Consider the following 11,401-nt stretch of genomic DNA (forward strand, 5'->3'; position numbering starts at 1 on the left):
GCAACATCATTCTCCTCTACAATCCTGATTCCCGAAATCCCAGTCTTAGTTACTTGTCCATCCTTTGTTCTATACGATGGATTACTCCTAGACGAATCATCTTCATCTGAAGGCTTCCTCAGAGGAATCAAATCTCTACCCGTATTCTGATCAACATCTCTCATAGAAAGACTGCACTTCTCATTATTAATAGATATTACTTTCACATAAACCTCCATATCCCGCTTCACAAACTCCTTAGGCTTATCAACCCTTCTAGTAGCCATCTGAGAAACATGAACAAGACCTTCCTTTCCCCTAAATTTATCAAACTGAACAAAACAACCAGCATCCATAACCCTAGAAACCCTCCCTTTGTATACCTGATACAACTCAGGCTCATTCGCAACCGCACCGCCTCTATCTTCCTCCACATACTCATCCTTCGCACGCCTATCTCTACGCCTATCTTCTCCTTCCTCATCGCCACGACCTCTATCTCTATGCCTCCTATCACTTCTTCTATCTTCACCTTCCTCATCTCCACGGTGACTCTCTCTATCATCCCTATGTCGATCCCTTCTATCATCACGGTTCCTATCTCTACCTCTATCCCTATCCCTATCCCTACCCGAATCCCTCCGATCCCGACCCCTCTCTCTATCCCTATTCCCATCCTCGGCTCTCCGTCGCTCCTCAGCTTCTCTTTCAATCTCCTTCTCAAGCTCCTTGACTTTATCCTTAGTATCCTTAATCGCCAAACCTTTGAATTTAACATCCTCACCTTCCTCTCTCTTCTTCTCAGACTTAGGCTTCGGAGGATAAATCGCGTGGATTACAGTTAACAGCGACCGGACGAAGTAATCAGGCATCTCCGCACCTTGCTCCTTGAGCTTCTTATCGAATTCATCTACAGTATCGGAGTGACGACCGAGATCGATGATGAACTCTGCCAAAACTTTCTCCGCAGATCCTAGATGCGTTTCTAACTCGTTGCAGACATTGGATACGAGAGAGAGGTGATTCAATTTGTTAAGCTCTTCTTTCTCCATTGCCGAAATCGAAAGCAGTCACAATGAGAATCGAAGAAGACGAACTGGTTTCTGGGATAAAATCGATTAGGGTTTATTTGTTTATAGACGCAGAGAGAGAGTTAAAAAGGGGAATAGTTTATTTGACAAAAAAAAAGAAAAAAAAAAAGAAAAAGAAAAAAAAAAAGAAAAGGGAAATAGCCTTGAAACGCTGCGTTTCGAAATTCTGTAGCCGACCAAAGAAAAAAAAGAAACAGAAATTATAACATTTTCGTATTGTTTTATTTTTGGGCCGATGCAAAACAAATTTTAAAGTTAATGGGCTTTACTGTTACACCTTTCAAGCAGATTATAATAAGCGCTATTAGGCATTGGCGAAAATAATAGTAATCTGATTATATGATTGATGAAAATAATACTTTAGATTATTTTTACCAGTGTCTGATTGTTTAGTAGAAAATTTCCACCAACGTCAAATTTTTTGTTATTTTGTTTGTATAATAGAGATTTGAAACAAGAAAATCTGAAAAGAAAATTATAGAAAAATCGAAATGATTTTATGAATTTATTTGTCACTAAATACACAAAAATATTATTTAATAATAAATTTAATTCGATTGATGTTTGATTATGTACACAATTCGTACCATCACTCAATCACCGTGATCAATCGATCTAGCACGAGCCAACCACATGTCTGAAGTAAAACAAACTCTACCATTATGCATTGCAAATACTTCTCTTAACTTTTTCTTTTTTATCTCATATTTCACATATACATCATCAGCAGTTTTCCTACAAATGGGTTGGCATTCTGGATTTAAATATTTATCTCTAGTCCTAACTTTCTCATATTCGACATACCTAAATGGTTGATCATGATAGATTATAATTTCAGTAATCATCTCACGGTCTACTTTATGATCATATGGAGGTTTATCTATTTTCTTAGGCATCTTTGGACACTTTTGTAAATGGAGACCCAGGTAGTGTGTTCCATAGTTTCCATTTTGTTTACTACTTATCACTAATTTTGTACTACAATGAATGCACCTAGCCCTTTCTTTACCATCTTTTTCTATCCCTACTGAAACAAAATCATCCCAAACATGTGAAGTTTTGCGTCTCTTACGTGGAACTTGAGTCCGCTGACTTTGAGCTTGAGTCCGCTGACTTTGAGCTTGACTTTGAGTTTGAGTGAACCGTTGAATTTGAGTTTCACTTTCCTCTGTTGCTTGCAGACTTTGCACTGCATCTTCCTCATTCATTTCTATCATCTCATTGTTGGCATTGAGATATGCGATTGTTTCTAGAGACTCCAAATCCATCCTTCAATCAAAAGTAAAAAAGCTTCAATCAATATACAAATTCAATCAAAATATAGACAACAAAGTTCTAACGAAGTTCATAAATCTCTTCAATTCAATATACTCATGACATAATTCAATCTACAAAGTTCATAAATCTCTTCAATTCAATCAACTCATGATCAAAAGCTTTTCGAAATAAGTTCATAAATCTCTTCAATTCAATCTACTCATGACATACTTCAATCTACAAAGTTCATAAATCTCTTCAATTCAATCTACTCATGATCAAAAGCTTTTCGATATAAGATACTCTTCAAATCTCTTCAACGATATAAGATACTAACCTTGTAGCCTTGTAGGAACCCTAAATTGACAGAAGAAGATGACCCAAATCGAAAATTGAAGAGAGGACGACGACCCATATCCAAAAAAGCAGCAAACTAAGCAATCTTCACGTCGGAATCGAGATTGTTGCCGGAACTAAGCTCAGTCTCTCTCATTTTCTCGACTTGGACTCGTGGGGATTGGAGAAGAAAAGCAAGACATTGTTGTTTAACCTAAGTCAAAACGGCACCGTTTTGTTTTATGCAACCAAAAAAAAATGATAATAGGTACCTGTTTAGAATATAAAAGCCCATTTAATATGTGGGTTTAGTTAGATAAACCTATTTTATTCCATTAGATTATTTTTGATATATGGGTTTATATGGGTAAAATATTTTACACATACCAATATATTAAATGGGGGTTTTATACCCAAATTAACATCCCTAAGTATAACCATCATAAATACAACCATCATGTCAAATATGTTTACTCTTATGGTTGTAATCATCTCGCTTCTTAAATTAAAAATTAATACAATATTTCTCAAGACGATTCATTAATTATTATTTCTTGGATGGGGTATGTACTTGTAGATTGGTTCTTTGGTAAAAATGAGAATGAGTACAACAAATTATATTTGAAAAATGTTTTAGTTGTGTAGTTATGTCTCCAGACTAACGAGAAGAAACTCATCTTATAAAAATTTCGAACTGAAATTTACTAAAACCTATTCTAAAACGGAAAATATCACTTATTCAAAAGTTTCTAACCTCAAATTAGATAAAAACTTAAACTTATTTTATTTGTTAATTAATTATATTTGTTTTATGTATAGTTTTTTTTATTAATATTTTTAGCTTAAAACTAACAAAACATTGTTGGACTAACAATTTATATTAAATTTGTACTTGTGGGAAATTATTTTATTAACATTAATTAATGTTAAATATTTTTTTCATTTAAAGAATCTAGGAAATTAAAATACTAGATTACTGTAGAAAACTTAAATCTGTTTTTTAAATTTTTAATTATATTTATTTTATTTATAGTTTTAATTAAATATTTAAAAAAACTAACAAAGTGTTGTAAAACACTGGATTGTGGACTCCATAACCAAGCCCATACTCGGTCCATAGGTGTTCAAGACTTTAGGTCCATTGGACCAAGACCTATCGGCCATGTTCTCCTTATGTCGGTTTAACCTAAGACTTATGTACTCTACTATATATACTTGTGTAAACCTCGATATTGATTAATAAGACAAGAGATTTCGTCCCCTAAACTCTCTAGTTTACAACACGTTATCAGCACGATAGCCTCTAAACCCTAAAACTCTAAGGCAGCCGCCGATTATCTTCTTTCCCCTAAAAACCCTAAACCGTTTTTCTGTTCTTACTTCCATCCGAGACTAAACACCTTTCTGTTCGAAGATCTTCTTGTTCACGAGCATACCTTAAGCTTGTGATCAAGTTCTATCGATAACTTTATCGAGGTTCATGGTTCGCGGTTCGGGGGTGAGTTCGAGTGCAAGCGGTACAAGGAGCTGTTCGCGGGAAAGCTGTTCGTGGTTCTGTTCGAGGTTCGTGATCGAGAAAGAGGTACAACCGAGGTCTGTTAGCTCCCGGTTCATATCCAGTCAGATCCAAATCGGTGAAAGGTAAAATAAAGTTGAACCCTCTTAGAACCATATAACCGAATCTGAACCCTACCAGCTATTGAACCCTAAAACATCCAAGTATACAAACAAACAAATCTTAAGAGTTCTATTCCTGTAAAACTTTAAAATCGGTTGCATAGGACTGTTAGATTGTTTGTGAATTGCACCAAAAAATATCAAGCTTAAAATCCGATTGATTGATCAATTGTCTTTGCTTGCTTGATTATTTGTTGCATAAGAATCTAGAACTTAAAACTGTTAAAATCGAGTATTGTTAATCTAATTGTTCTAGGATTTAAAACTTGGATCATTCATGCATCATAACTAAAATCGGACCTTGTATAGGATGTTATAGAATCGGCTGCATGAATTCACTTTTAGGATTTCTTAAAACTCGAAAATTAATCTTGTGTTCTAGGATTGAAAATTCCGATTGAATTAAAACTTTTGTTAAGTTTCTATAAAATTAAAACATGAAATCGGAAATTAAAATATTGGTTAGGATAAGTTCCTAATTAATTATAGTAATTATCTAAAACTCTTGAAACAAAATTTACTAAATCCTAGAAAGAATAGGAAATCATAAAAAAAGGAAATCCTATCTAGAAATAAGGAAATTGTTGCATGCATTATCTATTTGCTTTTGTTGTCTTGCATGCATGAATTTAAACCACAAAAATCTATAAGAGGCAAGGCATGTTTCGGTCTCAATTACCGCATGGCCTAAGGCATGGTTTGGTCTCAAATACCTCATGACCTGAATCAATATTTGTTGCATGGTTCAATCTCAAATATCGCATGCTAACTATCGGTTGTCTATCCTTTTATGCAGATGGCAAACCTTAAGAGCCTAGACTATCCTATCTTGCAAGCTTCTGGAAAGAACTACTTGCAATGGGCAATTGACACCGAGATCCATCTGAAATCAAATGGCTTGCATGAGTGCATCGATGAGGAATTTGATAGCACTGACAAGAAAAAGAATAAGTGTCTCCAGCATATGCATCATCACATTGCTGAGTGTCTCAAAAGTCAGTACCTCTTCATAAAAGATCCTCTCGCCCTTTGGACACAGCTTAAACGCCGATACGGGCACCAAAAGACGGTGAACCTAAGGATCCAGGATTACAAATCCGTGGAGGACTATAACTCTGAGCTTTTTAGGATTGTCTCACTCCTTAGGTTGTGTGGAAAAAGAGGTGACTGAGAAGGAGCTGATAGAAAAGACATTGTCTAGCTTCAGCCCTAATAACAGAATTCTTCAGCAACAATATCGGCATCAAGGTTTTGCTGACTATGGGGAACTCATTGAATGTTTATTGCTAGCTGAGCAGAACAATGAGTTGTTGCTGATGAACAGCGCTATGAGACCTCCTGGTACAGCCCCATTACCAGAAGCACACAAGGTTGATTTGGGAAAGAAAAATGCATTAGAGCCTAAAGAGCTTAAAGAGCCTAATGAGACCAACTACGTCCACAGAGAAAGACACTACGGTCGTGGTCGTGGTGGCAGAGGACGAGGTGGTCGTGGAGGCCAGGCTGGCCGAGGAGGCCGCGGACGTGGCGGTAGGGGTCGTGGGTCCTTTAAACCACACACCAAGGCCAAATCGGTTTGCCACAGATGTGGTATGTCAAATCACTGGGCCAAGAACTGCAGAACTCCCAAACATCTCATTGATGCATATCAAGAAGTTCTAAAGAAGAATCCAGAAGCCAACTACGTGCATATCGATGACGAAGGAGACTTCGATCATGAGAAGGATGACTTACTTGACTATGAGACTTCCGATTGCCTCAAGAATGATGATTGAATTTCAAATTTTATTTTGGTTTAATTTCTATGCTTTTATGATTTAATTTCCTTCTATGTAATGACTTTGACTTAAATTCAATGGATTTTATTTTATTTTATATGATTGTCTTGTTAAAACACAAAATTATTGTCCTATTTATAGAAATGGCCGAGGACATGAGTGAACTAGTGGTGGACAGTGGTTCCAGCCACACTATACTAAAAGACAAAAGATATTTCATAAATCTTATAATGAAAAGTGCCAATGTTAGTACAATTGCGGGTATAGCAAATTTGATAGAAGGCTACGGCCAGGCTCACATATTGTTGCCTAATGGCACACACATTGAACTAAGTGATGCCTTATACTCACCCAGCTCTATGAGAAGCTTATTGAGCTTTAGAGATATAAGATCAAATGGTTATCATGTTGAAACCAAGGGTGAAGGAACTAAAGAATTCCTATACATTACAGAAATTGTAAAAGGACAAAAGAAGGTCCTAGAGTCTATACCTGCACTAGCCACTGGTTTATACCATGCTAAGATTAACATGATAGAAGCTAACTTGGCAAAGCACAAAATGTTCAAAGAACAATTCACTCTATGGCATGACCGGCTTGGCCATCCGGGTTCGAACATGATCCGTAAACTGATTAAGAGTTCTAATGGGCACAATCTTAAAGAGAGAAAAGTTATCCCTACAAATCTCACTTGTGTAACATGTGCATAAGGGAAACTTATCATAAGACCATCACAAGTAAAAGTCACAAAAGAGACTTTAAACTTTCTGGAAAGGATACAAGATGATATATGTGGACCAATACACCCACCATGTGGGACATTTAGATATTTCATGGTGATGATAGATGCATCAACCAGATGGTCACACGTTTGCTTGTTATCCACAAGAAACTTAGCATTTGCTAAGCTGTTAGCTCAAATCATAAGATTAAGAGCACATTTTCCGGACCTTCCACTTAAGACTATATGTCTAGACAATGCTGGTGAATTTACATCCCAAGCGTTTAATGATTACTGTATGTCCATGGGGGTGAGTGTGGAACATCCTGTGGCACATGTCCATACACAAAACGGATTAGCTGAATCCTTCATTAAACGAATACAATTGNATATTCACCATCCCAACTATTCTCGGGTCAAGAGCCAGACTTATCCCATCTCAAAACATTTGGTTGTGCCGTTTATACACCTATTGCTCCACCACAGAGAACTAAGATGGGACCTCAAAGGAGGATGGGAATATATGTTGGATATGAGTCTCCCACTATTATAAAGTATCTTGAGCCATTAACAGGAGATTTATTTAAGGCCAGATACGCGGACAGTCAATTCGTTGAGTCTGAATTCCCTACGTTAGGTGGTGAGACTAGCAAGCTGGTCAAGGAATTAACATGGAATCAAACATCCTTAAATTGGCAAGATCCTCGAACTCTAGCATGTGATGCAGAGGTTCAAAAGATTATACATTTGCAAAAGCTAGCTAATCAATTGCCAGATTCCTTTGCTGACCCAAATAGAGTAACAAAATCGTACATACCAGCTTGCAATGCACCAGTACGTATTGATGTTCAGAAGGAACACAATAATCAAGTTGCTACAGAGTCTAAAGCCCGTTTGAAACGAGGTAGACCATTAGGTTCCAAAGATAAGAACCCTCGGAAGTCTAAAGGTGCAAAACAGACCGAGGTTCAGGGAATTATAGAAAATGCAGACATTGCCGCGGCAAATCCTAAGGAGCCCAATGGAGTTCAGGACGCTGAACTTCAAGGTCCTATAGGTGTTGATAATAATGAGATATCAATCAATTATATAATGTCTGGAATTAAATGGAACCGTAAAGATGTCGACATCGATGATATATTTGCATACAAGGTAGCACTTGAGATAAATGAGGATCTAGAACCCACATCCATATTAGAGTGCACTCAAAGCAAAGATTGGCTTAAATGGAAAGAAGCTATTGATGTGGAGTTAAACTCTTTAAAGAAGAGAAGTGTGTTTGGTCCGACCTTAAGGACAACACCTGAAATTAAACCAGTTGGACATAAGTGGGTCTTTGTAAGAAAGAGAAATGAGAAGAATGAGATCGTGAGATACAAAGCACGGCTTGTAGCACAAGGATTCTCTCAAAGACCTGGCATAGATTATGAGGAGACATACTCCCCTGTGATGGATGCAACGACTTTTAGATATCTAATAAGTCTGGCTATAAGAGAAAAACTGGATTTGCGGTTAATGGATGTTGTAACTGCATACTTATATGGTCCAATGGATAATAAGATTTATATGAGATTACCATAGGGTATAGAACTCAAAGATAAGAGTGGTTCTCGAGACCAGTACTGCATAAGGCTAGACAAATCGCTTTATGGATTGAAACAGAGTGGTCGAATGTGGTATAACCGATTGAGTGAATATTTAGCTAAGGAAGGCTATAAGAATGACCCAATCAGTCCATGTATATTCATAAAGAAGTTTGCAAACAAAGGATTTGTGATAATAGCAGTCTATGTGGATGATTTAAACATCCTTGGGACCTCTGGGGAAATCGCCCAAACTATAGAATATCTCAAGAAAGAATTTGAGATGAAAGACCTAGGCAAGACAAAATTCTGTTTGGGATTGCAGCTTGAGTACAGAAATAATGGGATTCTTGTGCATCAAAAGGCATATACAGAAAAGGTACTCAAGAGGTTTAAAATGGAGCAAACTCACTCATTGACTAGCCCAATGGTTGTTAGAAGCTTAGACTTGGATAAAGATCCATTCGCTCCTAAGAAGGACAATGAAGAATTGGTCCTGAAGTGCCTTACCTCAGTGCTATAGGAGCGTTAATGTTCTTGGCTAGCCACACTAGACCGGACATATGTTTTGCCGTGAACCTCCTAGCAAGATCTAGTTCTTGTCTGACCATAAGGCACTGGAATGATATTAAACACGTTCTGCGTTACCTACAAGGAACGACAGACTTTGGTCTATTTTATACTAACTATAACAAAGATGGTTTAGTTGGTTTTGCTGATGCAGGTTATCTATCTGATCCACACAATGGTAAGTCACAAACAGGTTATGTGTTTACGCACGGTGGTACTGCGATCTCTTGGCGTTCCATGAAACAAACTCTTGTGGCCACATCGTCAAATCACGCGGAGATCCTAGCCATACATGAAACCAGTCGTGAGTGTGTTTGGTTGCGGTCCATGACTCAGCATATTCGGACAGATAGTGGATTAGAAGACAACAAGGAAGCAACCATACTCTATGAAGACAATACAACCTGCATCGCACAGCTCAAGGAAGGTTACATCAAGGGAGATCGGACAAAGCACATACTGCCGAAGTTCTTCTTCACACATGAACTACAAAAGGCCGGAGAAGTTCAAGTGGTGCAAGTTCAGGCATGCGACAACTCAGCCGATCTCTTCACCAAGGCATTACCGACAACAACATTCAAGAAGCTCACGCACCAGATTGGAATGCGTAGGCTTAAGGACTTAGAGTGATGCTTGAAACAGGGGGAGCAATGTGTGTTGTACTCTTTTTCCTTCACCAAGGTTTTGTCCCAATGGGTTTTCCTGGTAAGGTTTTAATGAGGCAGCATCCCCAAGCACATTGCATTGTACCTTTCCTCGCACTTGCATGGTTATGTCATCCAAGGGGGAGTGTTTTAAAACACTGGATTGTGGACTCCATAACCAAGCCCATACTCGGTTCATAGGTGTTCAAGACTTTAGGTCCATTGGACCAAGGCCCATCGGCCATGTTCTCCTTATGTCGGTTTAATCTAAGACTTATGTACTCTACTATATATACTTGTGTAAACCTCGATATTGATTAATTAGACAAGAGATTTTGTCCCCTAAATTCTCTAGTTTACAACACAAAGACAATTGTTTGACAATGTCGTATGAGTCGTATGAGTCTACTCGCAAGCACACTATGATTTTGATGCCTATGCCGACCATTGAGGAGGCTTTTAATATGGTCACCTGTGATGAGAGACAAAAGACTATCAAACCATATGGTATCAGAGCATTAATTTTTTTTTCTCATTCAAAAGTTTGTTACCATCTCTTTCTCGAGATGTTGTTTGGTAAAATGAGGATGGGTACACATATAAATCACTCTTTTAAGTCCTTCTAAAATCTCTCTACCTCTTATTACGAGATGTTGTTTGGTAAAATGAGGATGAGTACAACAAATAATATTTGAGAATGTTTTAGATATGTAGTTATGTCTACAGACTAACGAGAATATGATTGCTGTAAATAGTTGCAACTTTCAACTAAGTTGAAACTCATCTTATAAAAGTTTCTAACCAAAATTTACTAAGACTCATTCTAAAACGGAAATAGCACTCAATCGAAAATTGATTAGATGAAAACTTAAACTTATTTTATTTGTTTTATGTATAGTTTTTAGTTAATACTTTTTAGCTTAAAAATAAAATGTAACAAAACATTGTTGAACTAACAATTTATATTAAATTTGTACTTGTGGAAAATTATTTTATTGACATTAATTAATGTTAAATCCCTATATATTAAAAAATAAATATTGTGGAGAAAAAACTGACGTGTCATCACCAAAGAGCTCCATACCCAATTTATTATTCATCCTTTGTATTTCATAAAATTATATAAAACTGTCATTGCTATATATATTCTCAACTACCACTGATTACGCTAAACAGATTAAGTTGAATTAAAAATTAAGAAAAGCAATGCAAAATATTAAATGAAAGTGTTGTCAATTCAGATGATCAAAAAGCTAGGCCTAGAGAATTTCTCAGGAAATTATGAAATATTAAATCAATTAATAAATTAGTTAGGATTCAAGCAATTAAAAATCAGATCTAGGACTCTAAACACAATTGTAAAATAAATCAGTTCTCATTGCAAATATTATCTAAATTTAAAACCAGAAAATCCAAATATCTTTGTAAAATTATAAGTTAAAAATCAGCTTTTAAAAACAGGTTTAGATAAGTTCACAAAATTACTAAATCAAATCTCTTTGCAAGAAGGTAATTTTGCTCATCAAAGGTTTTAATCAGGAAAACCAATTATATTCCTATATCAATTTATTTTCCTAAGTTATTAATTCTAGGTGATCAATCAAGAATTAATATGAAGAACAACCTATGATGAAGATCTAGAAAGATAATGAATCTTAAATAAACAGATCTAATAAACCATAAAATCCCTGCGAAAAACTTTGAATCTAACAAGCAAACTACTCACACATATTCCATGAAAAATAAATCATCACTACAAGAATAT

At 36.3% G+C, this 11,401-nt stretch overlaps 1 protein-coding gene across 2 annotated transcripts in view; it reads right to left on the minus strand.

Annotated features, from left to right (window-relative positions):
- LOC104779867 (probable pre-mRNA-splicing factor ATP-dependent RNA helicase DEAH5) overlaps positions 1 to 1,123 on the minus strand; it is a 10,242-nt gene extending 9,119 nt beyond the window's left edge. Inside the window, exon 1 of one of the 2 annotated variants that reach the window (XM_010504283.2) lies at positions 902 to 1,123. In XM_010504283.2, the coding sequence (XP_010502585.1) occupies positions 902 to 1,031 (130 nt within the window). In that variant the 5' untranslated portion in view covers positions 1,032 to 1,123. Of the gene's footprint in view, positions 1 to 889 lie in introns of both variants that reach the window. The other variant, XM_010504282.2, reaches the window with a different exon arrangement.

Source organism: Camelina sativa, chromosome 4 (genome assembly GCF_000633955.1).
Source record: "Camelina sativa cultivar DH55 chromosome 4, Cs, whole genome shotgun sequence".
NCBI lineage: Eukaryota > Viridiplantae > Streptophyta > Magnoliopsida > Brassicales > Brassicaceae > Camelina > Camelina sativa.